Below are 27599 nucleotides of genomic sequence, written 5' to 3'. Positions count from 1 at the left end.
CAGCTAGCACGCCACTGACACGATATCATATGCAGTGCGCTTGAAGTTGGTTCCCGCGTGATGCCTGCACACCCTTTTTCAGCTGCGAACTATTGATTGCTCAGGCCTATATCTGCCTTTGGATCTAGGGGATTGGATTGGACCCACAATCCCTACCTTTTTAATATAAACCCATATATTAGTTCCTTTGGCTCTCATTTGTCTCCACTCTCAGTTCTGAGACCATTTCCGTCGTCCTTCATTGGTCCTTGTGCTAGTCGTACGCACACAAGACAACAGGCTGCTGAATTACGAACAAAATCCTTCTTCGGAGTGAAACACACGGGAGGTAACTTTACCGTCACGAAGGCTTTGGAGCATAGCGACTTGGTGCACGTGATGACGAAGTGGTCTTGCTTCAATTCGACGCCTTTCGTGCCTTTCTGCAACACTCGTGAAGAAGGTCGGAATTCCTCGGGCACAGCCGTCTCTACTTTCCTGCAACTGATTCCAGGGCTATGTAAGGGCTAGCGAAGACAGCTCCTAAATCTATCTTGCCACTTACATTACACTAGACAGTCTAAGACATCTAGTGGTCAAAACAAGAGGCTAGGGCCACATTAGCAGCCAAGCACAGGGCACCAAGATCAGGGGTGGGACCGAAGGAGCTAGGGATCCATGCCACTACGATACCTGTCCGTGATGTGAAAGGTGAGGAGTCTCGGCGCGTTGCCCTAATTAGTGTGGTGAACGGAAGTCGTGACCCACTGTTGATATGCAATCCTCATAGCTCTTGGCAGCTTTGGGCTATTGCTTTACGTACTAAATTGCCACTAGCGATACAGCACCCAGCTGCAGAATTGCAGCTGAGGGATTTATCCAGGTGATTTGCAAATCATCATCTAATGCAGGGCATTGTGGGAAATAGCCGAACATCCCCGCCGTCAGCCGCACCGTTACGTGAAGCGTATGGATGTTCTAGGCCAAAAGCACGATGCATGCATATCATTGACAGAGCCTGTCAACTTTCAGGGCCGAGGCTCCCACACCCTTATATTCCTCATCAGCCTTGGAGAGTTTGTCATAAGGCAACATAACGCTTTTTGGAGACCTAGCGGTGCGGGTTGGTGAGCAGTCAAAATGATGCTCACACATGGCTCGCTGCCGCTAATTGCGACACTTAGCGGTGTTTCGCTTCATAACCTCTTGTACAGGTTTGGGGAATGGGACACAACTTCTATGCTGCTTGTGCAGATTTATACCTTCATCATTATGGGCGGCAATCTGGCACTTTACTTTGGCCTATTGAATTGGGCTGGACTATGGCTGTCACCGGCAGCTTTCTCGAGTTTGTGTGGCTACCATCTCTTCGGCGTCTACTGTAGCATGCTCGTTCATCGATTATTATTCCACAGGCTCCGCAAGTTTCCTGGCCCATTCTTTGGCCGCCTGACAAATTTCTATACCACAACATTATCCCTAAATCTACAAAAACCTATAGAAGTTCAAAAGCTTCATCACAAGTATGGCGACTATGTCCGACTAGGTGAGTACCTAATTACAGCGATATCACCCAGTCTAATGCTTTTAATCTCAGGCCCTTGCGAGCTATCCATTGCGGATCCACAGGCAGTAAAAGCGATATATGGGAGCCAGTCTCCTGTGACTAAAGGTCCATGGTACACATTACTAGAACCACGCGTGCCTCTCTTCATGGAGAGAGACAAGCAAGAGCATGCACGCCGGCGAAAAGTTTGGGACCAGGGGTTTAGCACTAAAGGTACCAAATGGACCTTATCGAAATTCTAATAAAGCAATCGATCTGACACTATTGGCTATCGCACTAGCACTCCACGATTACGAGCCTAGAGTCTCAAAACACGTCGGGCAGCTTCTCCAAGTAATTCAGAGAAATGCGGAAAAGCCAATAAATATCACCCAGTGGTTCAACTATTTTTCCTTCGACGTCATGACCGATCTTGCCTTCGGCAAAACTTCTAACATGCTGATCGACGGGAAAGAATCCTACATTTTACAGACCATCCGCACAGACATGGCCAGGGTAGCTTATTTCAGCCACTTGGCTTGGCTTTTCCCTTTTACCAAGAGAGTACCATTATTGAACAGCAACTTCCTCCGCTTTTGGAAATGGATAGCTGACCAGATCTCCGAGAGAGCCAAGGTAAGGCCTCATCAATGGCAGACTCAATTTGCTACTGATGTTCTAACTACCGTACAACAGTGCGAACCCGAGCGGCCTGACGTGTTTTCTTGGATCCTTGATGCTTATCGCCAGGGACCACAGTCGCAACAAGACACCCTGAATCTGCACGGAGATGCTCACCTTATAGTAGTGGCTGGAAGGTATGTCACAACACGCCAACCATGTTCTCAAGACATCTGGTCAAGGTTAAATATTCGTCAATCAGTGACATGACTAAAAGATATTAGTGACACAGTAGCTTCATCGCTCAGCAACGTGTTCTGCCATCTTGCTTGTAACCCATCCATCACTAGAGAGCTTCAATCTCGACTAGACGCACTCCCAGATCTAGAGTCTGACCGGCTGGCCCAAATTGACTTGCTTGACGCTATTCTCAACGAAACATGGCGGCTCCAGTCTCCCAACCCGTCTGGCCTGCAACGTGTCACGCCGCCAGAAGGCCTGAAGATTGGCGATAAGTTCATACCCGGGAATGTTGTTATACAGGTCCCGACGTACACTGTCTATCGAGGTGAGTGGGAATAAGGATACCTCCATGGCACAGTCCATCAATACTGATTCGTTTTACCCTGGTAATAGACAGCCGCGCATTCGAGCGCCCGGACGAATTCATTCCCGAACGATGGACAACTCGTCCTGAGCTTGTGAAGGATCGTTCTGCTTTTATTCCGTTCAGCTCAGGTAAGTAGCTTGACTCCTCCCATTTCATACACTTCCCTTCTTACCGTTCGAGAAGGACCCTACGCATGTGTCGGGAAACGACTCGCCTTGATGGAACTGCGACGTGTCGTCGCCATGATACTCCATAGTTATGATGTTGCTTTAGCACCAGGGCAGTCGGCCAAAACCTTCTGGGAGGGCCAGCTGGATACTTTTACGCTGGTGGCACCTTCGTTGAAGCTGATATTCACGAAGAGGAATCCGGGTTCCATCAGCTAGAGTTAGCTTTGGTATACTGCGTGAATATGCCCTCATCTAGGATGTGTAGTGCAATTCCGGGCAATAGGGACAATCCTGATGGGCTTTGATACAGTAACAAGCACATGGGCAGTCTCCTGGACCGGGGAGGGCTGGTTAGCATAGGCGAGGTATTTAATTCCAAAAAGGCACCCTGGAGTTTTCTGATACAAATAGATGAAAGAAATCTCGCAACGCTAAACTGCTTGTAGGCTAGTTGGTGCACACTTTGTGGGAGGTCGACACAGTCCACAGAGAACAAATAAGGAGGGGGGACTCGAGAGAGCTGCCCTGCATATGAGCTCTGCTGTGGACACCCTCTCACCCCCCTTTTAGTCATTAACTAAGCCCATGACCGCTATAACGACTATAATGGAATACTAGTTACTTGTCTTCACTTACCAAAGCCCCTTATCAACGTCGGTACGATTGGTTATGCTGATCATGGCAAGACAACCCTGACGGCTGCCATCACCGCCAAATTTGGATTGCCCTCCATAGCCAACGACTAAACTGACAACGAGCTCAAGAAGAAGGTCCATGGTATGGCCATGCTGACCGCCCACGTCCAGTACGAGTCCGAGACTCGACAATATATGCACGTCGACTGGCCTCGTCAAGCTGATTACATCAAATACATGCTCAGCGACGCAGTGCAGATGGACGGCCTGATGGCGCAGACGCGCGAGGAGATTATGGTAGCGCGGCAAGCTGGCGTGTCGTACATCGTTGTATTCCTGAACAAGTGTGACATGGTGGACAACGAGGATCAGCACGAGCTGGTGGAACTAGAAGTGCGCGGCCTGCTGACCAGTTACGGTTTCCCCGGCGACAACTTGCCGATCATCAAGGGCTCAGCCAAACAGGTGCTGGAAGGGGGCTCGGACGGGAGCGAGCTAGGCGAGCACGCCATCATCCGCCTGGTGGAGGCGTTGGGCAGGTACATCCCGGTTCCCGCGCCTACGGTGGACCACCCGTTCTTGATGCCGGTGGAGGACGTGTTCTCAGTTCCAGGTCGCGGCGTGATCCGGGTCGGCGACGAAGTTGACATCGTGGGCTTCGGCGCAGTGGTCCGGACGACGTGCACAGGCGTGGAAATGTTCCGCAAGTCGCTGGACTAAGGCCGGGCAGGCGAGAACGTGGGTATCTTGCTACGTGGGATCAAGCGTGAGGATGTACACGGATTTCAAGGGGCAGGTGTACCTGCTGAACAGGGAAGAGGGCGGTCGCCACGCGCCGATCTTCAACAACTACCAGGCGCAGTTCTTCATCTGCATGACGGATGTGACGGGTTCGATCACGTCGCTGGAGGGCATGGAAATGGTGATGCCAGGTGATAGCTGGTCGATCACAGTCAAGCTGGTCGCGCCGATGGCGATAAAAGAAGGCCTGCACTTCGCCATCAGTGAGGGTGGAAGGACAGTCGGCAGGGGCATCGTTACCTCCACCCTTGAGTAGATGTCTCTACCTAGCAATACGCAGGTAACGCGTGCCAGGTCTTAAATGGACATAATCTTTCAGTTGTCAGCAGATAGCTCGAGTTTCATATCTAGACTGTTGTGTTACTATAAAAGCCAACTTTCTGTATTCACAAAAGAAAAACTAGATCAAATTGCACATTCCACAAAATATGACTTTCACACGTCTCCTCAGCTCAATTTATCCAGACCAGAACCAGGGAATGTCAAACGATCCTAAACATTCAGATGTGAGCATAATGGACCTGAATTTGGAAACAAAGGGCAACCACCTACCATTACCCAAGTCGGAAGAATGGTGTACATTATCCGTGCAATGGTTGCCATTGTTCCTCTCCAGATCATACCTGTTGCTCCACTGAGCACATCATCCACAACCCTTTTGGCAAACTCGGCCGGGGCCATAGATCCTTGGACAAACCTTCCATTCGCAATACCCGCCATCTCTTTCGAGGCTGCTTTATACATGGAGTCAGGAGGGAGGGGAACTTCCTCTACAGGCCTGAAGATATTGGTTTGGACTGTCCCCGCAGTTACAGTGACGACTTTAACACCAAAGGGAGCCAATTCCAGACGGAGAGTATGGCCGTAAGCGTCTACGGCTGCCTTGGAGGCATTATAGAAAGCTAACCGTCGTCAATAAGGAAAGGTTCAAGAATGTGGATAAAGTGGAGACGAACCTAGCCAGGGGGAGCGGAAGAAGGTAGCAAGCGATGCGACATTGACGATTGTTCCTTTGGTTGCGATGATCAGGGGCGAGAAGGTTTGCGTGACAGCAACCATGCCCCACAGATTGACATCGAACAATTTCTTGGCATCTTCAATGTTCGTATCCAAAGCTGGCATGACGAGACTCTGACCTGAGTTGTTGATCAGATAGTTCAGCTTGCCGCCTGTTTTGGCGGTGACGACCTCGACAGCAGATTCGATGCTCTTCGAGTCGGTCACGTCGAGCTCCAGGAGAGTAACGTTGGGCAGTTTCTCCAGGTGTGCCATCTTGGACATTGAGCGTGCTGTCGCGAAAACGTGCAATCCGCGTTCGTGGAATGTTTCGGCCAATGCCGAGCCAATTCCACCTGAACTACATCCGGTGATGAGCACCGATTGAAGGAAATTTGTCTCAGACGTCATATTGGTGGTTTTAATGGATATCACACACACTCGAGTTCGGGGAATTCAAAAGACAAACCAGAAGGCAAGGTGAGACTTAACACGACCTAACAAGCGCTAAGAGCTAAAGTTGACATAGATCGATCCCGTGACTAGAGTAAGACCCACAACAGAACATCTTCCACGTTCTAGAGCATATCCCTTACACGTCTAGAGAGCACGCGCAGCCTATCGCACCCCATATTTCTCATGTGCTCGAGAGCGAGATATTCAGTTCGATCTCATTGCTCACTTCCTTTTTCAACAATGAATAGCCATTCTTTAGAGAGCGTGGGTAGCTTTGCTCCTCGTTGTATTGATCGCAAGTTTCTCAATCGGTGTCTATGTCACTCCACCAGATTGGTACCGATCCAGAAGTGAGCAAGTAGATTGAAGAAGAACCGCCAATCGCATGCATGAATTATAATCTTCAGTGTGACGGGTTGGGTAGAAACCTGGTGTAGTTTACTGCATCATTATGTTATATATTTTGATGGTAGTAACATGGGAAGAGATATACAGTACTTTGCAAAAGGTTAACTCGTCTAATTATATCATACGCGCATTTGCCGTGTCAAGCATTCATACAGCAACAATATACCAATTACTTCTGCTGCACTCGAGTTTCCAAGACGGACTCATTACCTCTGGGGGAGTGCCATATTTTCACTAGTTCAAGGCCAACAGTACCGAAGAGGGTCTTCCACTGGGAGACTGTACGTTCCAACCCAGCAGTGTGAAGCCACATGAGAATGTCCATTTCCGCAGCCCTAAGATCTGCCCCAGTGTCAGGCAGGACGTAATCATCGATCAATAATGTCGAATACTCGGGGTCCATGGCTTCGACAATTCGCGATAGGATTTGGGTGCTCTTGGCATCAGACCAGTTGTGCAGCACATCGCGGAGGAAGTATACACGAGCTCCTATGAACCAGGTTTCAGCTACATGGTCGCCATATCAGTGGACATTTTACATACCTTTCACCGGTTGCGGTGTAAAGAAGTCGTATTCCATCGGCTCAATGGCCTCGGGCAATTTCTCAATGCGTTGAAGGGTCAAGGGCAGATCCTGAAGCACTAGACGACCGGGAATGTCCGGACATTTCTCTTTGAATCGGATCAGCTCCTGCCCGGGCCCTCCCCCAACATCAACCATCAAGGTAGCGTTGGAGTCCCGGCGGGCGTTGGCAAACTTCTCAGCTGCGGGATATATTTCGAACCACTGGGGCAAATTGGCTACTCGTCGTGATGCCATGTAGTCATCAAATGCCTGCTTCTGCTCCGGGTTCTTCTCTAATAGCCCGAAGATGACATCGGTGCCATGGGCATATTTGAATAAAGTGGTTGCCCCAGGCTCATCGGCAAATTGTTGAATGCCTGGGCCTCGCATATAGTCGACAAGCCTACCACCCTACCAGGATTTAGTAAATCGATCCATGTCAAACAGAGCTTCAGCCAATCCATACCATGCCAAAGTCCAAATCAAAACTGTAAATGGTCAGTCTCATGTTCAGCAGTGAATTTTTAGAGTCCTAAGATCACATACTGATGCTTCTCAGCAGCTACGGATCCGGGCAGAATCTTGAAGTGTGTTTTTTCGTTGGCGGCATATGTCTCATTACCAACCTCATCACATAGACCAATGGCTGTCAGGACACGCATGACACGCACTGAATAGTTATGCATTTAGTAAGTCCTCTCATAGAAAGCTACACCTAGCATCTGACCTTACCAATAAGCAATAGATTCTCTCCAGTTTTGTTTGCAATCTCAGACGCTGTGATGGGCGCGCCATTTCGGGCTGCGATAAGATGAAGAAACTGTTTCTCGATGGCGACACGTATCGAGATATTCTGCATAATCTGTAGGAGGTGAGCGGGGAATGTGGCGATTTGTCTTGCGCAACACATACCTGGAAATTAAATCGCGAGGTCGTCTCTACTGGTGTTTCTACCGCTAGCTGCAACTGGCGAATTGCTCTCAAAAGTTCTCCATGTGCATTTGTGTCGCCTGCTGCCTCAGCTGCTACAAGCCTCTGGACTTCCGCGAGTTCCCTGGACACTGCCATTCTGAGGTTTTATGGTGTTATTTGAGGTCTGAAATAAAGAATTGGGAGAGAGGCAAGGTGCGGCACGGATACGAGAAGTGAAGTGAATTGCAGTACGGAATTATAGGTCAAGGTTATATTACCCGTTAGCCTTCTATACGTCCCAGCTTAATTCCTTTCCTACCGAGTGCCATGACACTATGATTAAGCGAGGTAATCCCAGCCAACCCATCTTTCGCTCTGCCCTCAAGGATTCCGAGTTCCGGTTCCATCTTAACTGGCGGGAGCTCCGGTCTAAAATGAAGCGAAAGCCAATTCCTTAGTTCACGAATATCGTCTCATTAATTTATATTAAGTAGACACGGGATGGGCGAGGTTCCATTGCGAAATGAGACTACTGCAGGGTGGTGGATAAACGGCACGAGCAATTCATATATCGTGGGTGGGGCTGGAATATCAGACCCTTGTCCCAATGCTACCATCCACAAAATAGCCACTGGATTCGCTGAAACGTGCTGAGATCTTCGCTGTGTGACTCAATCTACCTAGTATTCTACTAATTATTCTCTTTTTTTCCGGCATATCCCTGCACAGCGGGATGAAAAGTTGTATCTGGAAGCCTTAACAAAGTATCCTATTCATGTAGTCGAGGCAGTCATTTTGCTACGCCGTGGGCCTCAAATTGAATACTAACAAGAGAATGCTTTGTATCTATCATGTATGGAGTGAGGTTGAATAGCTGTAGGGGAATATTCAATTCAACAAGTATAGATATCATGCAATGTAGAATTACCCCACGTTGAGTAGATTCTAAAGATGGAACGATTCAAAGCTCCCTGCATTTAGGCTCTGCCACTCCCATGGATTGACAAATATTCTGAGCTCTGCTGACTTTGAAGTGAATACTAGCATCTTTCCGACTCCACGCTTGTATGCCTCGTGACCAGAATTTGTCTTCCTGATTGTCCCTGCCCAAGGGCATAATGATTATTTTCTCCACATTGCAGATCTGAATCGTTTTTCGCATAGGTAGAAACATGTGTCACATAAGTACTATGCGACCGGTCATCGAGTTGCATCCACGATTCACGATTGTTGCGGCCACTGGTCAGGTAATCGGAAGGATTGGTACGGCTTCGAGAATGACCATATCCGGCGGCACTTTTGATATCCTGCGTGAAGCGCACGAAGAATGGACGAAGTACTGGGATCGATCCAAAGATAATAATGAACCACATTTCAGTGAGCACCCATGTGTTAAGTTTGTAGATTCCGTACGTCAGGTCATCGTGCGTAATGGAGGCAATTGCGATTGTTTTGTTGATGCCAGCAATACCTGCTCTGGATACTCATTAGTATGAACAAAGCCATTGGAGAGTGTTGAGATCATCTCATACATGAGCCCTCCACTCATAATCAAACACAAGCCAATCTTAGTAGAGAGCTTCATTTGTTGCAGTCGGCCGATGATGTGCACCGGATAAAATGCGAGAAAGAGATCGGCTGCCGCTCCAATGCCTAAACAATAAAATTAATTGGTTTGAGTTAGGTGGACAATTTATTTTTCCTGTACATACTGCCTTGGAGGAACCCAACCCGAGAGCATATGAGGACTCGATCACACGTTCCCACGACCGCTGGATTCCATAGCTTTTCTGTCGGATCGCATTGCTTCAGGATCAGGGCGACCTCGATCACGTTAATGATGCCCTGTACCGCGCCAACTGTATAGAGCACTATCCGGCCGATGCTACTGGTGCGGCCCTGAAGGGATAAGAGGAATGCGATGACAGCGATCCGCGATATCACGAGGCAGAGGATGGCGACGATCTGTGCCATCCAACTCCATAGATTCGTTTGAACGATATTGTGCGCCGATAACAAACTTTGGTGATCTCCAAGGCCATACCTTACACTCACGGTCATGAAGCTTTGCGCACACAAAGCAAAGGCCTTCATACGATCAGCATCCTTTCGGCACGAGTATCCATGGGACCATACCAGTGCAATGACAACCCAAATAAAATCCCATCGTAAACCAAAAATACCGAATGCCGGCTGACCAGGCGGACAGAGAGAGGCAGTCTTCGCTCGCAATGCGAGTAAGATCAATGCCAGACCCGCCTCGGCCCAGGTGACTCCGAGCACCAGTGACCCTTTTCCTCCATGCTCTGGACTCGGTGGCTCTGTCATTGAATATGCAGCCAGACCTTTGACCCCCACGACAGGAAGAGCTACATGGATTGATGTACCATGTGCCACCTTTTAGCAGAGGTTCGTTGTTCCTTGGGGCATATAAGTTTACCTAACAGACTCGGTACAGCTCTAATCCTTTCCTTGGATCATAGTGTGTGATGTGTCTTCCCGAACAAGGATCTTGGCTGGAGACATCAATACTAAATCCCTAGTAAGTACTACGTCCACTATCAAATAAATGAATACGATGCCGTTTTCTCCACCCGTCTTTGACTTATTTACTAGGGCCAGCCGCTGGTTTCTTTGTTCGGCTAAGGTTGAGCGCGGACCCATGCTTAGCACCTGCATTGGTGCGCCATCCCTGCCCAATATAAGTAATGTCCGATGATTATTAACACTACATGTGAAAACGGCTACTCCGTACTGCCTTTCCAGCCCCCTGCTTGTTAGTCCTCCGCCGGTGAAACGTCACAGTTGCATGGCGGTTGTGCCAAGCGTACGGGCCATGTCTGGCACCGACAGTCTCCATCCCTGTCTAGGCATCGCCGCAGTACGACTTAATTATTTAAATTGAAACTCACCGACACTGGCTTGTGTTACTCAGAGAATGGTGTATTTCTCCTAATGTTGCAAATATTAGACTGGGCTGCCTTGGATTGGGTTACTTCGGCCCAGGGATTATCCTCTCCAGCGTATCGCTAGACGAAACGAGGCTACCTTTGCGAAATTGAATACTTTGCGTTTCCTAGCGGTTTTGGCTAAGACCAAATTTTCATGAACCGCTTCTCTCTCGTCATTCTCTTCGTTTCTTGATTTTCATTCCTATCCTGAGTGGTTTAATATCTTGTTCGTAGTAACACCATGCCACGCCCGAATTCGAACGAGAAGCTGCCAGCTCATGTCCAAGATGCTGAGATTGATGAAGAGGTAGAAGCTCTTGAAGGATATGTCGTTGATCCTAGCCAATATCCCGACAATGCGGCGCGCCTGAAAACTAGTCCAGACGGTCGCTTCGTTCTGATTCCGCAGCCTCTCGATACACCCAATGACCCGTTGAATTGGCCATCCCGGAAGAAATGGTTTGCTGTAGCAATAGTTGCTTATATTGCGCTGTTAGCTGATTACACTGGAGGGACTGCTATTATAACTGTTATTCCACAGTCCATGTAAGTCATCAACTAACTAATCACTTCCGGTGAATATACAGCTGATGCGATGGTCCAGGCAGTGGGAGCTAGCTCAAGCTACGGTGCAGAGAGCAGTGGTCGGTAATCTCTTTACCATAGGCGCGTGTGGTCTCTTCGTGGTGCCTTTGGCGCATTACTTTGGGCGCTTGCCAGTTACCCTTTTCTTCCAATGCGTCATGGTTGGCACCTGTGCATGGTCGGCCGCAGCCACCAGCTTTCCCTCTTATTTAGCCGCGCGTATTATCAACGGCTTCTTCTGTAGTGTTGGTCAGGGAGGCGCCCTAATGTGGATCAAAGACCTCTTCTTCTTCCACGAGCACCCCAAGGTAATAAATTATGTGGAATTCTCCATTATCATGAGCCCGTATCTTGGCCCTTTGATCACCTCATTCATCGTGTCTGGGGTCAGCTGGCGCTGGGCATTCTGGCTGTGCACAATCATGTCCGGAGTGGGCCTTATACTGATTCTCTTTCTGGATGAATCATTGTTTGACCGCAAGCACCCGCCGTCGTCCCGAGGGTCCTATATTACTCGTCTCACTGGCGCGCATCAAGCGAAATATTGGAAACATAAAAGCCTCGTTCAGTGTTTGGCACTGCCTGTTATAGCCATAACTAAGATACCGGTGCTCACTATCCTGGTATACTACTTCCTCAACTTCGCCTGGGTCATCGGCGTCAATACGACGATCGGGATCTGGTTGACCAATATATATGGCTTCTCGACCAGAGGCATAGGTAACTATCGCCCTACATATTCCCGACTGCTTTATAATAAACTGACTCCACCCAGGATATTTCTACTTCTTCGGCATTATCGGTGTCCTGCTTGGCTGGTTCGCCGGGCACTTCCTTCACGACGCTGTTGGACAGTACTACATCAAACGCCACGGTGGACGACTAGACCCCGAAGCTCGGTTAATTATCACGTACCCTGCGACGATTATCTGCTGCGTTAGTTTGATCATTTTGGGTCTGGCATTTGAATATCACTGGCACTACATGGTCATCGCAGTGTTCGCGGCTATTCAATGTATCGGTGTCATGATTGTCACGACGGCTATCAATGCCTATCTCCTTGATTCCTATCCGGAGGGTTCAGGCGTCGTGGGTGCATGGGTAACAGCCAGTCGCAACTGGGCCGGCTTCATGGCTACTTATATCCAGATTGACTGGGTAACACGGATTGGACCTGCCAAGGCATTGGGGATCCAGGCGGCTATCACCTTCGTGTCGGTATTTTTCATGATGTTCTTGCAGGTATACGGTAAACGACTGAGGCAATGGCAGGGACGGATGGTATTTTATAGGGAAGGAAAATAATAGTTAGTTCGTGTCAATGGAAAAAGCCTTGAATTTGCAATCATTCAATGAATGGATACACTGACCCGAAAAGTGTCAGGTCCCATTAGTACGTCCCCTGGCTAGACAAACTGTTTAGGGTTGAGCCCAGTGACCGTAGCATATACTACGAAGAATCATCCTTGTCTCGAAATGCACCGCTGAAGACACGTCTTACTATTCCAATTCACTTAAGCGTTCGACATTATTCACTCCCTAACTTGTTCCATGTTTCCCATCTCGGTCTGACGAGAGCATACATAAGAAACTAGTCCGGCCTCAGAAACCACTCTCTAGAATTATAGCGACAAACTACCATCCACGATGCATTCCAAACTCCCAAAACTTAGCATCCTCCTACAAACAGTCCTCACTCTAATACTTACCATCACTCAGACACTCACATACCAGCCCATATCCAACAACACCCTCATTTACCTCCCTCGACCAAACATAGACTTTAACATTCACAATGGCACACTCCTCTCCCCTATCCTCCGAACCCGTGTCCCAGGAAGTCCAGGTTCCGAAGCAACCAGATCCCATTTCACCAACTTCTTCTCCAGAACACTCCCACACTGGCAAGTCGAGTTCCAAAACTCCACAGCCAAATCCACCACCAAGGAAATACCCATCATCAACTTAATCGCCACTCGTGATCCGCCCGGTATTCCTTCAGGTAACATCAGCAGGTTAACCCTGGTAGCTCATTACGACAGCAAAAGCTCACCAGAGGGGTTCATCGGAGCCATCGACAGTGCAGCTCCCTGCGCTATAATCATGCACGCCGTGGGAAGTATCGATGCAGCATTAAGTCGGAAATGGGACACTTTACCTACGCTACAAAACGTGGAGGGTATACAAGTTATATTCACAGATGGAGAGGAAGCGTTTAATCCTGACTGGCCGGAGATGTTATTCGGGGCGCGATCATTAGCTGCCGAGTGGGAACATACGCGGTATCCTCCGTCTTCTAAATATTCCAGTCGGATCAAGGCCATCTCGTTATTTGTCTTGTTGGATCTCCTTGGTTCGAGGGAGCCGAAGATTGCGTCGTATTTTAACACGACACATGACGTGTATCGGCGGGCTGCTGTGCTTGAGAAGCGGTTGAAAGGGTTAAATCAGTTCAAGTCGCGTGGCATTAGTCCTTGGTTGATTGATGCCGAAAGAGACAAGGTTGGGATGAACAGGTTTCCTATCTATGATGACCAGGTGCCGTTCATCGAACGGGGTGTGGATGTGCTACATCTGATTGATGCGAATCCTGATACTGGGGACTTTCCGAAGGTGTGGCATAGTTTGGGTGATACGGGGGAGAATTTGGATCTTGATTCTGTGGAGGACTGGAGTGTTTTGCTTATTGCTTTTATTGTTGAGTGGTTGGAGTTGGATGGTTATATGGTATGAAGCTGGAGATTACGGGAAATTATCGCTATGCTACTGAAGGTAGCAATAAGGATGTGAAACAGTCTAAAAGAACTGTCAATATTATTCATATCCTATTGGATCTTTATGAAATTGTAAGAATATTTTCTTTTTGCAGCCATCACATCTGGGTCAGATTTACTCAGTGTTCCAGTAGTAGTGTTAACGAAAGACAAAAAAGTTCCTAAAGTGCGTATCCCATTCCCCCAAGTTATAGACCATGAATATTGTCACTCTGGCTTGTCGAGATAGGTAGATAGTGTGTCTAGTAAGACTCCCATCCGTTAATCTTCCAGATTCATGAAGCATAAGGACAATTTTGGAGCCTGCCTCTTAATATCCGTATACAGAATCCACCGAGCTATGCAAGTTACAACTTAAGCCATCGTTCGTCAAACCGTCGTAGCAGAACGCGCGAACGGACAGTACAAAGTGACGATCTCGATTAGCGGGTTTCACTAAGGCACAGTCACTCAGGTCTCACAAGGTGCTCATTTAACAATATGAACACTGGGTTGAAACAAACCTTTGTGTTGGCTTTCCTCAATTCCTTCAAAAGCTTCTCATAACGCTCATACTGGCTCCCCGGAACATCCTTAATATGCACCTCCCTATGTTTCCGAGTCCAGCCCTGTGCACTAGGGCCCAGCCTGGCAGCACCGTGCACCGCCCCTTCCGACATGGGATCGATATAATGACTGACTTCTACATTCGCCGGGCTGACGAAAAGGGGATGATGGCCTTTGCCATCGAGTAAGGACTCTTCCTCATCGGCCAGATATTCGCTTTCTGGTGTGGTTTTGGACGGATCATAGGAGCACTTGTGGTGACCAACTTCGTCGTCAGTGCCTGATTTACAAGTTTCATTTCGTTCGGGGTTCAGTATTTGACGTTCGAAATCGATAGCCTCCTCCTTGTTTTCCTTCGCTTGGAGGTTGATCACTGTTTGCATCGTCCGCAGTGAAGCTGGCAGAACCGGCTGGGTCATGGGATGATACTGAGGAATCAGTGAACGCCCCGTTCTAAGAGCTGTCTGGCAACTGTGTCGTCTGGCGAACATTGTGTCTCTCTGCATGCAGACAGTTATACTCGTATCCTCAGGTTAAATGTGCTAATGGATAGGAAACGTTGCAGGCCCGTAGGTATGTGCATTAGAACAAGAACTTCGTCCCTCCGAGGAGTTCCATCCATATATGGAAATTTAAACTCGGTGGAATCCATGACGAGTATGAGTGTCATTACCTTTGATGCCGCCAACCAAAGCACACAAATCCTGATGCCTCAGGCGACAAGTATTTACATGACGTCATTTCTCGGGTCTGGATCATGAATGTATGGCCTGTAAGCCTGTCACTTGGGATGCGATCCATGGGTCGCAGTGAACTCTCGTAAGCAATGGAATTGTTTTAACAGACATCGTACCTTTGGTCCTCAAATGTAATGTCAGCTGCGTAATGAGGTGTTTTTGATTGGCGACATCCCCTTTCCGTTTTGGGAAGCGTGCCCTAACTGGCCTCACTGGAAGCAGAGTAAATAACCTAAGGATAGCCTCAATAAGAGACACTGCTATAGCTTAACTGCTATCTATCCACCTCTTAATTCCTGTAACAATCCTTTCTCAGCAATCTTTTCTTTCCCCATCTTTCATCATATGTATCCCAACCGAGCAATGCCTGGGGGAATTGCTACCCAATCATTCCTAGTTTTATTTAGAACGGTGTCTAGACAGTACCTCTATTGACTTTCCTTTTCTTATCAACAATTTTATCTTGCCAAATGCCAGTCCAATGTTGTCCATTCATTGCTACCTACTCACGTTATACCCACCAAGGCTGTTACACTGCAGTGACCTTCCAAAATAGGGAATCTACAGTACAGGTATTCGGAACAAGAACCACAACAGCCCTTTCTAGTTCCAATCAGCCACAGGACATTTTCAACCGAGCTTAAGTACCTATTTAAAAGGATCCTACAACTCGCACCGCTGGTGGTCACAACCGATGGGATGGTCAGCGGCTCAATTTCCGACATCCCAATTGAGTTTGTCAGCCTACTCGTCCCAGAACTTCTGGAAACGTAATAAGCAATGAGTAGAGAAGCACACTCTCTTATCTCTCAGTGATCTACGCAGTCAGGCTATTCATTCTCATACGGCTCCCAGACATCGCGTTCTTGGAGCGTGGGAAATGCCCGAAGTGATGTTGAGGAACCCAAAAATCATCTAAGATATTTCAGTTAAGAAATTCTAATTAAATAATAGGCAGTATCCATAGGTTCTCTACTGTACGTTGAAGAGCCTTCCTATCTCGAAAAATAGGATAGTAACGAATCCAGTGAATCCTTGGCTTCAAAATTTCAAGGCCATGTTGACTACCATAGGGAGCCAGCTTGCGGCCAACCTAGAAGGAAGGGCCTAAGTAAAGTGTTGAGTCGGCGCTTCAAGAAAACTGGTGATTTATCAGCGAATGTTGTTTTTTATATTTTCCAAGCGGGGGTGCTATCGAGTTAGTATCTATTATGAAACCACCCTATTGTAGAAACATCTCCGAACGTCCTAGCAGAGACTCAGAGTTTAATCCATAAACGTTACATTAAAGCAAGAGGCTTGGACTTCCATTGGAGGACTCGCCCTTACAAACATGATAGCTGTTATTCTCTTCCAGTTATTGACCGAGTCGTCAATGCCAGCTGACTTGGCACATGGCCAAGCTCCGTCTTGTGAGGGGTGAAGCCCTACCAGGCGGGGTAAGAAGGTGCCAGGCAAAAGATGATAGTATTGGACCTTTCTCCGTTAATTTTATTAGACGTCCCTCACACCACACATATATCCAGAAACATGAGTACGCTACACTTGTCATTGTCTGAATATGTTTTATCACTGTAAAATATATTTCTAGACCTAGGGGAAATACGTCATGGAAGCAATTCAAAAAGGGGTATGATATCAAATTTCTTATAAACAAATTTCAGTTAGCCTCGACATAGGCAAGTTTCATAAAGTCAATCGCTTATAACGAGTTTTACAATATTAGGCCAACATACCTGTCAGCTGCACTCAACTTCGCAATCGAATAGTTCAATCAGCAGTCCGGAAGATCGTCCGAAATTGGTCCTAAAGGGGAAATGTCGCTGAACGATTTTTACGAGAGGATTTCCTGTGATCGGCGATCCGACGGAGTTTCTTCCTGAACAGCCCTAATCGGCATATCCCATGACCTGTGATTTCTATGGTCAACTCTGATGATACTATGCGAGATGAGCAGGAATGCTATTGTCAGGAGTAATGGATTAGTTAAAGTTGATTAGAAAACACTCTGCATATGCCTCAGCAAGCGACCCTCAGGCACACCTATCACACAGCTGAGCCACAAACACGTTGGGGTCGCTTATCAGTGATAGGGCATGATGGGAACCATCCGACGCACTAGTTATGCATTCTGTTATTGCTGACGAAGCGCTATACTGGAAAGGCGCTAGTGGGTCTTATGAGAGAAGAATCAGCCAGCCATACAGCCCTTGAATACCTTCGCGTGCTCGGATATGATGCCTGTCCGGATAAGGGCCAAGGGGCGGGGTTCCATTAGATTATTATCCCTCTGGTAGGGATAGTTAAAAAAAAAAAAAAAAAAAAGGCTGAAAGAGGGGCTATCACAGGAGTATAAAATAGGCTGGCTTCGCAAGGGATATTCGCGAAATGCATCTCGTCTTGCACGGCATTCGAAATGTTTAGTCTCGCGCGATTCGGGACCGTTGCCGGTCTATTTTTACTGGCTCAAGCAGCCCCGGCTCCACTGCGCAGAGGTATGTTTGTCTCTTCGTCAATTCTTAACATGAAGACTCGTTTGAGCCAGACTGACGGATTCAGATGTCAGCTCTTCACTCCTGAACAATTTGGACCTCTTTGCACAGTACAGTGCCGCCGCATACTGTTCTGAGAACTTGAACTCCACCGGCACTAAATTGACATGCTCTGTTGGCAATTGTCCTTTGGTAGAATCGGCATCTACCAACACCTTGGATGAATTTAACGAGTAAGTCACCGCAGATATGCACTTCTAATTCACAGACAACTGCTGACAACTCAGATCGTCATCTTACGGCAACCCCGCTGGGTACCTCGCGGCCGATGAGACTAACAAACTGCTAGTCCTGTCTTTCCGGGGTAGCTCTGACTTGGCCAACTGGGTAGCCAACCTCAACTTTGCCCTCGAGGATGCCAGCGATTTGTGTTCCGGATGTGAAGTGCACAGCGGTTTCTGGAAGGCATGGAGCGAAATCGCCGATACCATTACTTCCAAGGTGGAATCCGCCTTGTCGGATCATTCCGATTATTCCTTAGTCTTGACCGGACATAGTTACGGCGCTGCGCTGGCAGCCCTCGCAGCGACTGCTCTGCGGAATGCCGGGCATAGTGTTGAGCTGGTATGTTATATCTTTATTCGGTGAATGTGACGGTATGCAAATGTGCTAACCAAACAGTACAACTACGGACAACCTCGACTTGGAAACGAGGCATTGGCAACATATATCACGGACCAAAACAAGGGTGGCAGCTATCGCGTCACGCACACGAATGATATTGTGCCTAAGCTGCCACCCACGCTACTCGGGTATCATCACTTCAGCCCGGAGTACTATATCAGCAGTGCCGACGAGGCAACAGTGACCACCACTGATGTGACTGAAGTTACAGGAATCGATGCAACGGGCGGTAACGATGGAACGGACGGAACTAGCATCGATGCTCATCGGTGGTACTTCATTTACATTAGCGAATGTTCGTAGTGAGAATTCTCGTATATATACTTCTGCCTTTGAAAAGGATACTTTTGTGAGCCTTCAAAGATTACTTCCTGGACAAGGAGGGTTACATTTGGAAACGAATAACGCAAACTTTCATCTATACATAACCAAAATTACATGGATCTTCTAGCATCAGTGACGAGACACTATTAGTGCCTTAACTTTATACAGTATCAAATCGCGTAAGATACGTTATCAGCCTCAATGATATGAGTTCCAAACAGCAAGAGTATTCAAAAGCATCAGTGGATATGCTGAGCATTATATATCAACCCTTGACCTACCTATACGAAGCCAATGAGGTATTCTATTCCCTTGATCCACCAGCTCCCTTAAACTCTGGAGACGTTTGCTCTAACCACTCAACATCACTACCGGTCTATCGTTGATGCAATGACCAGCTCACACATTCACTCGCGAAAGGGAAAATTGTCTCCCCCGAAGTAGCAGGAATCTATTGGCGACCCAGCAGCGATCGACGCCAGAACACTCTCTTCAGCTCTCGTCTCTTCACCCTGCCATCACAATTATTCATGTTTCTCTTCCATATATCCTGTATCCGCTGTGCTAGGCAGACAAAATACACTGCTGTCTTGCTAGGATCTATCGGATATGGGCAATAATGCAATTGATAGCACACTATACTCGAATGGTGGGAAAGAGCACCATGCTCGGACTTCTCGAATGGAATTCCGTGTCGAAATTAATAAAATTCGATTTATAATAACACCTCAGCGAACTATATATGGAGTAGATAAAAGTGTCTTATACGATGGCGTGAACATTTGCCCCCCTCATTGCGGAGCCCTCTCTAGTAATTAGTGGAGCTAGAGTCTCATCTTCAGCATTTAATTGGGTGTGGTAATAATCCTGTCTAGAATCTGAATGGCCGCACGATGAAGGTGAAACGTCTGATTTTCCCATCTATTACACTAAAGTGTGGCTGTAAAGTAGGCTGTGCGTTAACCCATACTGTATAAAGCTTAGCGGCTAAATAAGGCATTCAAGCCAAAATAGCGGGCAGTTCAGGGTCACACATCTTCTATTCCCAACCTTTGACTGCCAAAGTGCCCAATATACACAGTATGAAGATTCGAACATTTGAATATGATCCTCTTCCGACCCCGACATCAATCCGGGTAGTCTCGCTACTCCACGGCGAGTCTGACATTACTGTGTTTGGAGTACCGCTTATCCCATTATCTATACAAGTCGTCGACCTCAACGACAACCCGCGCTTCCAGGCTTTGTCATATACCTGGGGATCACCATTTCCACCAGACCACGAGAGGTCCAAGGACTACGGTCCAAAGAACAAATTCCCGGTCGCGATCAACGGACAAATATTCTTCTTGACGAGAAATCTGTTCGAGTTTCTGCAGCGTTTGAAGACGCAAGAACTGTATGTCGATCGGCGTACCAAACCATATAACAAAACCCGCCTGATTGAGGCAGCCGAAGCTGGAAGCGCGAATGATGTCTTTTTTTGGATGGCCCGAGGCGCAGACTTGGCGGCGCAAGACATGTTTGGAGAGACGGCTCTACATTACGCCGCTGAGAATGGCTATTTCGAAGTCGTCAAGATACTCGTGGAGGCTGGCTCGGATCTGCATCGACGGGACTCTTCGAGGCGGACACCTCTTGACTGTGCGAAGATGCGTAAGCGTCGAAAATACGCCGAGGTCATCGAATACTTGGAGAGAGCTGATATCAACCACATAGTTGGGAGTAGGCCACGGCCACTCTCTCCGATGGATAGTCAGCAATTCTGGATTGATGCAATATGTATTAATCAAGATGATATTGCGGAACGTAACGCGCAAGTAGCCATCATGTCCATGATCTATACGAAGTCCTCGGGGGTATTCGTCTGGCTAGGTGTAGATGATGAGAGTACTATGCGTGCCTTCGAAGCCACACATCTTCCATCTCAAGAAGGCATGGACATGTGGTACAACGATGTGTTGAACAATCACGTTATGGAAGACCCAGAGACACGCGTCGCTAAAAAGGGATCAAATGAGGCTGCCTTGAAATACCAGGCGGTGGTAAATTTGTTCCGACGAACCTGGTTCCAGCGCGTATGGATCATCCAGGAGATCGCTTTGGCCAAGCAGATTCGGATCTTCTGCGGTCGCGTCGAGTTCGAATATCACAAGCTCTTTATTATGTTTCACAGTCCTAACTTCACGTCTCGGGTTAACAGCCGGTCCCTGGCCCAAGCCCTTGAGTTGGCCCGGTGGAGAGGAATTGGAGGGAGCGAACTGAGTACGTTGACTGATATTCGACTCCGGACTTCAAAACACGTCTTCGAACGAACTGTGATAGATGAGTATGTGAAGAAGAATGGCATCACGCTGGTTCCCACATGGGAGCACAAATTGAGTCTTTCGCTGTTGGCTAGTAAGGTTTGGTCGTTTCGAGCGACTGACCCGAGAGACAAAGTCTTTGCTTTAATAGGTCTATCTCGGCTACCTGATGACCCTCTAAAGAGGATGGTTGCCGATTACTCCAAAACCATATCGGAAGTATTTATTCAGTTTGCCAAAATATTCATGCAGGGAGCTCCCGATGAGCCTCTCCAGACATGGCACACGGGAGAGTATGAGGTTTTCGAATGTCTTGAAGGACTCTCCTTTGTGCAGGAAAGTCCGGATATCTCTCGCACTTTCGATGGTCAGGAATTGCCATCGTGGATCCCCAACTTCACTGCTCCCCTTATAACAACACGTCTGTGGTCACCACGCTTCCGCGCAGGTGTTAGCCCCGATACCCCAGCTGGGATTCTCCCCGACGACGACAATCATACCCTTCGGCTAGATGGTGCTTTCCACGATGAGATAGTTAGTGTAGAATCGCAAATCGGCACACTAACAGCTACGCATTTCCATCCACCAAGTTGGCTAAAACTAATATCCTCTCTGGAGAAGACCTACCTCCCTACAGGGGAGAATCGCGTTGAGGCACTTTGGCGGACCTTGATGACCAACAAGCTCTCTTCAACCGCGGACAATCCAGTCCACGATGCCCAGTCCTCCTTTCGCTGTTTTATGCTAAAAGCCCTGTGGAGTCTCACGCATACATCGGATGAAGATACCATAACGAACCTCAATCTGGTCCGCGAAACAGATGACAACAACACATTGCCAACTTGGGAGGAAATACAACAATACGGGGAGAAGGACGAGGTGGGAAAGCCCCGGGGAATAGTCAGGATCGATGACCGTGACTTTGATCAAACATTCGTCCATTTCTATCGAGGACGGTTGCTTTATCGTACTAAACTGGGGTACCTTGGGCTTGGTCCATGGTCTGTACGACCTGGGGATGAGGTATGGGTGATTTCTGGAGCACGAACACCGTTTATTTTGAGGAAATCCTCGAGCGATGATTCTTTAGATACGGATAAACGAAGTCTGATCGGGGAGACATATGTCCATGGGATTATGGATGGAGAAGCGATTTCTGGTGGTCGGATGTTTCAGCCTATCTCACTTGTGTAGATATAGATTTTGGCAGTATTAAGATAAATTCGACCTAATTCAATATAGGTGATCGGGGTAAGGAATTAAATACACCATGGTAGGGAATTTAGTCAAGTTTTCAAAGCTTGTTTTAATTCGACGCAGGTTCAAGGTGCTCTCAAACTAATTATATACATACATCGGTCATTGTCCTGTAGATTTGTACGGACCTCACTTCTCAACCACACTAGCATGCCACCTTTGACCCTGCCACTGCAAAAACACAGTCGGAAGAAAGCTCACGCCCATAACCAAAGCCGTAACTACCCCCGAGCTCTTAGCAATACCGACAGTCTCAAACATATCCGGAAACCTAACATTATTAGTCAACGACGTCCACCAGATAGGGGAACATAGCACATACCAGAAAGGTCCAATAAATCCCCAAGTCGATCGTACGAAATTAATGAATACTCCCACACTCCCCGCATCCTGAGGATACGTATCCACCGCGTACGTCGTGAGCACAGTCGTGATAACCTGGTTACCAAATGCCGCGATACCCGTCCCCACCACTGGAACCACGGTCCATTTACCCTCGGTGGCCTGTTCTGTACAGACCAGGAACACCACGCTTCCGGCGATCGTGAGCAGGTAACCAATGTAGCTCAGCCAGAGACGATATTCGGGGGCAGGCTTGTGTCCGATGCGACGGGCGCGGGCGTTCATCCACATGTCTGACATGAAGCCGCCGAGTTGTTCGCCGAGGAGGGAGCCGATGATCAGACCGAGGAATTGGAGACCTAGCTGTTCTGCGTTGAGTTCGAATTTACTCTGTAAGAGTTGTGGTACTTCCACGGAATTCAGGACGGAGGCGAAGAGGAAGACCATGGCGTAGGCTACTGATGCGAGGAGCACGGGGATGTTGGTGAATAGGCTGAGGGGGTGGAAGAATTCGGACAGGCGGAATGGTGTGGGATCGATTCGTCCGAAGGAGAGATACTCTCGTTTGAAAGATGAGCCATCAGATTGTACTTCGGCGCCAATGTACCGGGTTTCTGGGCCGAAGAAAATGTATAGGAAGAACTGGCAGGCGTTTGTCTGATTTGATGAGAGGGTATTAGTGATGCGAAGCGTGATAACAATTTATGACTTACGATTGCCAAAACCCAGTAAATCCATCGATATCCCACGCGTTGGGCAACAAATCCGAAAATAAATGGGCCAACAGGTACGCCCAAGGTCACCATCACCGTCCAGATTCCCATATATCGCGCTCGCTCCCGTCGGAAGAAGGTCTCGGTGACAACAGCGCTTCCGATAGCCATCGCTGGGCAGAGGAAGAATGATACCAGAGCGCGGCATGCTGCCATCGAAGCGTAATCTGGGCTCTTTGCGCAGCCGATGTTACAAACACAACTGAGGATGAGGGACAAGAGGAAAATTGGGCGGCGTCCGAAGCGCTGCGAAAGGGGCTTCCAGAATAACGGGGCACCTCCCAGAATGGCGATCTGAAGCGATGTCAAATAGCTGACTCTCTGTAGAGAGACACCAAGGTCCTCGGAAATTGCTTCATAGGCAGGAATGATTGCGGCAGCCGTGAAGGTTCCCATGCAGGCATGGAAGGCCACCAAACCTAGATTCGCAACTTTCTATGCGGTCATGTACGTTAGCACTTGAACTGGTTACGAGAAACCGACAAGAAATAACAGCAACACGAGACGATGAACAAAATGAAGCAACTCACCTTCCATAACGGCCAGTTGTATGGATCTGCCGGATCCATACTAGGGATTGGATCCAGATCTAAGGTGCCATGTCGTTGAAGCAAATAATCACGGTGCTGATCGGAGAGCAGACTGGTCGCATCGACACTTTGGATGTTTGCCTCCGACTTCTCGAAGAATTCTGACTCTGCCTTCCCAGGCGTGTGCCCCTGGGACGTTTTATACTCCGTTGATGACATGACTGCTATAAAAATTGTGTTCTCCAACAACAGCAACTAGAGTACAAGAAAGGGAGATATCAGAGGGGCATTGACCAAGCTATAGGGGTTTTCAAGGAGTGGGCCCTAACGCAATGACGCGGACCCAACTTACTCTTCCTGTGACAGACAGATAAGTCGATCCATACGGGGAAAACGCGGGGTCCCCGTGATCATTTCCCGAGTGGACATGCTTACTGGTAGCGCCTTATGAACGAGCCATTCGATGTCGCCCATGTGGTGGAGATCATGGCCCCACGGTAGTTGGGTAAAAGGACCATTGCCGGCTAGAACCCAACTGTCGAGATGCGGGGATTTCCGTCTGGATTATTAAGATGCGGGTTTTCCAAAGTCACTCAGTTCGGCGTGAAAATATACCGATATCAGCTGGTTTGCACCGAGGCCGATTTTGCTTTGGCGCTAAAACTGCCGAGCGACAATGCCGCGTCTCTGATAGATGCAATTATTCTACGCAAATTCTCTTGTTGATTGCTTAGTGTTGCTTATTTCGCCGCCCAGAAAGTAAAACGCCACGAGGCTGTTCAGAGTTTATTTCTCGTGTTGAAAAGCATCGTATGCTCAATGTCATTAACGGATAGTACGGAGGGATTACGTCGACTGCAACGGCTTGAAGAGAAAGCATACAGAGGGCGAAAGGGAGGGCAGAAAGGTGAAAAGAAAGGGGGCCACATGGCTGAAATACAATAGATTCCGAGGGACAAGACTCCTTAATTAAACGGCCGGTACCTCCTATTCTTTTCTAATTGCCGACGAACGTTGCTGGTCTAGACTATGTCCTTGGCGTTGGCTAATGACCCATGAGATCGCCTGGCAGTCGTTCGCTTCCCTATCAGCACCGTGAAACGCGTTAACTAATTACCTCCGACTTTGACTAACAGCCCCGGAAAAGCTGAATAGCCCTGGGGTACTATTGACAGGTCCGACTACTATAACCGGAGCCAGGAGGATTGCAATATGACGGTCGCTTATGTCTACTAGACGGGGCTGGCCATTATCATAAGACTTGGCTATACTTCTGTCCCGCTCTTAACAGAGTGTATAGCAAAGAACAGAGAGGAAGGTATCTTACGGTCGATAATGTATACATTATAGAAACTCCACAGTCCGCTTTTGCCTCTACACGCCCCGCATGTAGTATCTATAAACTGTAAACGGCTCTGATCCCCTGCAGTGATTTACTCTCTGCCGTATCCACCCAAGATCTAAGGTACTCCATCCGGAACACTTCTCGGTGACAGTACTAGTAAACGTATCTCCAACGACTCCCGATGGTTTACCGGTAGTTGGCCAAACCCACCGGCCTACCCTTACCAGATTTCTCCCCAGGAAATTAGACAGTCCCGGACCAATAGACACCCGAAAGCTGTATATGCCAGTGGATCCACACCAGAGAACCGTCGGGTATGTTGTGTATAAAATGACATAGAGCATACTGGACTCACGTCTACAAAGGACTGCTATTACACGATTTTCAGACCCTGCCAAGGCCGAGGATGCAATTACACGACTCAATGTCTCTCATCTAGATAAAAACCATCAAATGAACTTGGAGAAAGTTGAAGTTTCGGAAAGGTATAAGCTCATGCAGAATATCGTTCCTGGGATTGAGCAACAGCTGGGCCTCATTTTCCTCCTCGATATAGAGACAGAGCTATTTCAGGAGGGATGAATAATAGCGAAAGACGTTTGTTCATTTATAAATCGGAACATATCCCTTCGACCGTGTCCGTTCTCAATATTTCACATGTTAATAAGCTTCAAGGGAGACACTATCCCTACTTAACTCTCTAATCGCGACGAGGTACTCATCAAAACTATAAACTCACTTTCACATAATAACAACATAAACCTACCCCGAAACACTCAACATCATTCAAAGTTTTGTAATTCAGCCCTTTCGGAAGTACATGAAGCATTTCTCCAATGAATTGTATGAAAGGGGTGGTTATCTGTCGAGCAGGTGGCGCACTGGAATGTGGTTGGTGTTCCCTTCATGAACGCAAGGGATGCCCTAACGTCCAAAACAACAACTGGCCATTCTTAGCAAGGGATACCACCTTAAGAACGCGACAAGTTAAAACCGTCTGTCACTCATCGAGAGAAACTTGCCACTTACACCAAGCTCTGACGAATTTCGCCCAATTCTCATCCACCCACAATGTACGGACTCAAGCATATCTCGTTCCTGGGTTTGGCCCTCGCCATGGCTACAGGCAGTGTAGCAACAGGGACAGCCACTGTATGCGACCAATCACCGTCAACAAAGGATCTTTACTAATTATGTGTTGTGAAGGTCGGCTTTGAAACGGCTGATACAACTTTTCACGTCGAGAACATCCCACTAAAAAGTTGTTTCGATGTCCACGCAGAGTAAGTCTGACTGATTATGGTTAAGGACACAGGAAATAACAATGCTTTAGAGACATCACAGCCGTCTACGTTTCCGAACATTGCCGAGTCTTCATGTAAGTGCCCGACTGCGAGCTATAAAGAGCTTATCCTAATCAATCTCAGGGGTCGCGATTGTACTCATCGACAAGTCCTTCTTGCCCCCGGCAGACACGAATCCTCAGTAACTATTCCCGTCATTGACAGCGTTTGGTGCGAGTCGCGCGGCCCATTCCAAATGTCCTAAGCACGTCACAGGGCCATGGGGACAGAAAGAAATTGGAAAGAAACACAGTGTCCGGGGCGTTATTGGTGTACAACAGACAACAAATACAAGCGTTACGCTTCTTAGCAATTATAATCGGCGTTCATGTCTCTCAATTTTATCATGGTTGGTACCATCTCTTTTGGCCATAGATACTGCACATATCATTCCCTATGCATAGATCTCTTTATCAAGGCATTGCGAGATGTTCCTTCAAACGCTATGCATAGGCCATTGAAAATGGTCATATTGGTCGATTTATAAATTGCCGTGCTCATGGGCAGAAAATGGCCGGGAGACCTCTAACATGTTGAAAATAAACCGTAAATATGAGTTATGAGCATTTCACTCACAATATAGATTCTCGGTACAATTATAATTAGTTCAGAGTATTTTGATATGATCCCTTTAACATTAGGGACACGTTGACAAGGCTGACAGGGCTGACGATAGAACCAGAAGATTTATCCAACAGGAAATATAAACACATACTTCCTCTGCATTCCGGCGGCGACTCCAGGAATGCCTATCTCCCTTTGCGAATAGCAGAGTCCGGGTCTAATTCCGGTTCCTATCTTTTCTCTATTCAAATTCGGTCAACAGTTCCCGAAACTACATGTTGCTCATCGCGTGGCTTGGTCGTCACCAACTCTAAAATGCTTGGCTTTTAAAGCTTTTCTTCACCTTT

General features: G+C 47.8%; 12 protein-coding genes across 12 annotated transcripts; 7 read left to right on the top strand and 5 right to left on the bottom strand.

The window, feature by feature from the left end:
* Positions 1 to 1119: 1119 nt before the first annotated feature.
* BDV27DRAFT_169499 (cytochrome P450) lies at positions 1120 to 3142 on the top strand (the record flags this gene model as incomplete). Its single annotated transcript, XM_032075053.1, has 7 exons — positions 1120 to 1525; positions 1577 to 1759; positions 1827 to 2161; positions 2222 to 2343; positions 2431 to 2714; positions 2783 to 2884; positions 2940 to 3142. 7 exons carry the CDS (start codon positions 1120 to 1122, stop codon positions 3140 to 3142), a joined length of 1635 nt encoding a protein of 544 aa, XP_031930654.1.
* Positions 3143 to 3621: 479 nt separating this feature from the next.
* On the top strand, positions 3622 to 4618 carry BDV27DRAFT_169497 (translation elongation factor EF1A/initiation factor IF2gamma; the record flags this gene model as incomplete). The annotated part of the gene is made up of 2 exons (XM_032075052.1): positions 3622 to 4268; positions 4327 to 4618. Exons 1-2 carry the CDS (start codon positions 3706 to 3708, stop codon positions 4616 to 4618), a joined length of 855 nt encoding a protein of 284 aa, XP_031930653.1. The 5' UTR covers positions 3622 to 3705.
* Positions 4610 to 5814, bottom strand: BDV27DRAFT_123707 (SDR family oxidoreductase). The gene is made up of 3 exons (XM_032065929.1): positions 5319 to 5814; positions 4915 to 5264; positions 4610 to 4854 (listed from the first exon to the last, which is right to left on the bottom strand). The coding sequence occupies exons 1-3, from the start codon at positions 5767 to 5769 to the stop codon at positions 4810 to 4812; spliced, it is 846 nt and encodes a 281-aa protein (XP_031930652.1). The 5' UTR covers positions 5770 to 5814; the 3' UTR covers positions 4610 to 4809.
* A 462-nt stretch (positions 5815 to 6276) lies between these two features.
* Positions 6277 to 8000, bottom strand: BDV27DRAFT_123706 (O-methyltransferase). Its single transcript, XM_032065928.1, has 6 exons — positions 7700 to 8000; positions 7520 to 7649; positions 7334 to 7457; positions 7254 to 7275; positions 6766 to 7198; positions 6277 to 6711 (listed from the first exon to the last, which is right to left on the bottom strand). The coding sequence occupies exons 1-6, from the start codon at positions 7853 to 7855 to the stop codon at positions 6392 to 6394; spliced, it is 1185 nt and encodes a 394-aa protein (XP_031930651.1). The 5' UTR covers positions 7856 to 8000; the 3' UTR covers positions 6277 to 6391.
* Positions 8001 to 8644: 644 nt separating this feature from the next.
* On the bottom strand, positions 8645 to 10537 carry BDV27DRAFT_142711 (uncharacterized protein; the record flags this gene model as incomplete). The annotated part of the gene is made up of 6 exons (XM_032069993.1): positions 8645 to 8718; positions 8925 to 9175; positions 9232 to 9352; positions 9412 to 9598; positions 9755 to 10020; positions 10531 to 10537. 6 exons carry the CDS (start codon positions 10535 to 10537, stop codon positions 8645 to 8647), a joined length of 906 nt encoding a protein of 301 aa, XP_031930650.1.
* Positions 10538 to 10649: 112 nt separating this feature from the next.
* BDV27DRAFT_70418 (putative MFS transporter) lies at positions 10650 to 12711 on the top strand. Its single transcript, XM_032077355.1, has 3 exons — positions 10650 to 11196; positions 11255 to 11955; positions 12011 to 12711. The coding sequence occupies exons 1-3, from the start codon at positions 10892 to 10894 to the stop codon at positions 12538 to 12540; spliced, it is 1536 nt and encodes a 511-aa protein (XP_031930649.1). The 5' UTR covers positions 10650 to 10891; the 3' UTR covers positions 12541 to 12711.
* Positions 12544 to 13968, top strand: BDV27DRAFT_169492 (glutaminyl-peptide cyclotransferase family protein; the record flags this gene model as incomplete). The annotated part of the gene is made up of 1 exon (XM_032075051.1): positions 12544 to 13968. Exon 1 carries the CDS (start codon positions 12883 to 12885, stop codon positions 13966 to 13968), a length of 1086 nt encoding a protein of 361 aa, XP_031930648.1. The 5' UTR covers positions 12544 to 12882.
* Positions 13969 to 14307: 339 nt separating this feature from the next.
* Positions 14308 to 15128, bottom strand: BDV27DRAFT_70412 (uncharacterized protein). The gene is made up of 2 exons (XM_032077354.1): positions 14513 to 15128; positions 14308 to 14444 (listed from the first exon to the last, which is right to left on the bottom strand). Exons 1-2 carry the CDS (start codon positions 15059 to 15061, stop codon positions 14442 to 14444), a joined length of 552 nt encoding a protein of 183 aa, XP_031930647.1. The 5' UTR covers positions 15062 to 15128; the 3' UTR covers positions 14308 to 14441.
* A 2580-nt stretch (positions 15129 to 17708) lies between these two features.
* BDV27DRAFT_154855 (lipase family protein) lies at positions 17709 to 18771 on the top strand (the record flags this gene model as incomplete). The annotated part of the gene is made up of 4 exons (XM_032072034.1): positions 17709 to 17787; positions 17852 to 18017; positions 18072 to 18408; positions 18466 to 18771. The coding sequence occupies 4 exons, from the start codon at positions 17709 to 17711 to the stop codon at positions 18769 to 18771; spliced, it is 888 nt and encodes a 295-aa protein (XP_031930646.1).
* A 1093-nt stretch (positions 18772 to 19864) lies between these two features.
* On the top strand, positions 19865 to 22436 carry BDV27DRAFT_123699 (heterokaryon incompatibility protein-domain-containing protein). Its single transcript, XM_032065927.1, has one exon. It carries the CDS (start codon positions 19875 to 19877, stop codon positions 22290 to 22292), a length of 2418 nt encoding a protein of 805 aa, XP_031930645.1. The 5' UTR covers positions 19865 to 19874; the 3' UTR covers positions 22293 to 22436.
* A 48-nt stretch (positions 22437 to 22484) lies between these two features.
* BDV27DRAFT_169489 (putative MFS multidrug transporter) lies at positions 22485 to 24219 on the bottom strand (the record flags this gene model as incomplete). Its single annotated transcript, XM_032075050.1, has 4 exons — positions 22485 to 22626; positions 22678 to 23354; positions 23411 to 23905; positions 24001 to 24219. 4 exons carry the CDS (start codon positions 24217 to 24219, stop codon positions 22485 to 22487), a joined length of 1533 nt encoding a protein of 510 aa, XP_031930644.1.
* A 2146-nt stretch (positions 24220 to 26365) lies between these two features.
* BDV27DRAFT_123697 (uncharacterized protein) lies at positions 26366 to 27140 on the top strand. The gene is made up of 4 exons (XM_032065926.1): positions 26366 to 26497; positions 26552 to 26628; positions 26679 to 26723; positions 26773 to 27140. The coding sequence occupies exons 1-4, from the start codon at positions 26417 to 26419 to the stop codon at positions 26891 to 26893; spliced, it is 324 nt and encodes a 107-aa protein (XP_031930643.1). The 5' UTR covers positions 26366 to 26416; the 3' UTR covers positions 26894 to 27140.
* The last annotated feature ends 459 nt before the right edge of the window (positions 27141 to 27599 follow it).

This window comes from Aspergillus caelatus (genome assembly GCF_009193585.1).
Source record: "Aspergillus caelatus strain CBS 763.97 unplaced genomic scaffold BDV27scaffold_34, whole genome shotgun sequence".
Classification (NCBI taxonomy): domain Eukaryota; kingdom Fungi; phylum Ascomycota; class Eurotiomycetes; order Eurotiales; family Aspergillaceae; genus Aspergillus; species Aspergillus caelatus.
The sequence above is the reverse complement of the archived record's forward strand: the minus strand, read 5'-3'. Positions and strand labels throughout refer to the sequence as shown.

Bases quoted from the DNA above. Each gene is read 5' to 3' on its own strand.
- BDV27DRAFT_70412 (XM_032077354.1), bottom strand. From the start codon at position 15,061: ATGCAGAGAGACACAATGTTCGCCAGACGACACAGTTGCCAGACAGCT.
- BDV27DRAFT_70418 (XM_032077355.1), top strand. From the start codon at position 10,892: ATGCCACGCCCGAATTCGAACGAGAAGCTGCCAGCTCATGTCCAAGAT. The intron at 11,197-11,254 runs GTAAGTCATCAA...GCGATGGTCCAG, and splicing joins ACTGTTATTCCACAGTCCAT to GCAGTGGGAGCTAGCTCAAG. The intron at 11,956-12,010 runs GTAACTATCGCC...GACTCCACCCAG, and splicing joins CTTCTCGACCAGAGGCATAG to GATATTTCTACTTCTTCGGC.
- BDV27DRAFT_123699 (XM_032065927.1), top strand. From the start codon at position 19,875: ATGAAGATTCGAACATTTGAATATGATCCTCTTCCGACCCCGACATCA.
- BDV27DRAFT_123707 (XM_032065929.1), bottom strand. From the start codon at position 5,769: ATGACGTCTGAGACAAATTTCCTTCAATCGGTGCTCATCACCGGATGT. The intron at 5,265-5,318 runs GTTCGTCTCCAC...GACGACGGTTAG, and splicing joins CTTCCGCTCCCCCTGGCTAG to CTTTCTATAATGCCTCCAAG. The intron at 4,855-4,914 runs GTAGGTGGTTGC...CTGAATGTTTAG, and splicing joins TTCTTCCGACTTGGGTAATG to GATCGTTTGACATTCCCTGG.
- BDV27DRAFT_123697 (XM_032065926.1), top strand. From the start codon at position 26,417: ATGTACGGACTCAAGCATATCTCGTTCCTGGGTTTGGCCCTCGCCATG. The intron at 26,498-26,551 runs GTATGCGACCAA...TGTGTTGTGAAG, and splicing joins TAGCAACAGGGACAGCCACT to GTCGGCTTTGAAACGGCTGA. The intron at 26,629-26,678 runs GTAAGTCTGACT...ACAATGCTTTAG, and splicing joins TGTTTCGATGTCCACGCAGA to AGACATCACAGCCGTCTACG.
- BDV27DRAFT_123706 (XM_032065928.1), bottom strand. From the start codon at position 7,855: ATGGCAGTGTCCAGGGAACTCGCGGAAGTCCAGAGGCTTGTAGCAGCT. The intron at 7,650-7,699 runs GTATGTGTTGCG...CACCTCCTACAG, and splicing joins CCTCGCGATTTAATTTCCAG to ATTATGCAGAATATCTCGAT. The intron at 7,199-7,253 runs GTATGGATTGGC...AAATCCTGGTAG, and splicing joins TTGATTTGGACTTTGGCATG to GGTGGTAGGCTTGTCGACTA.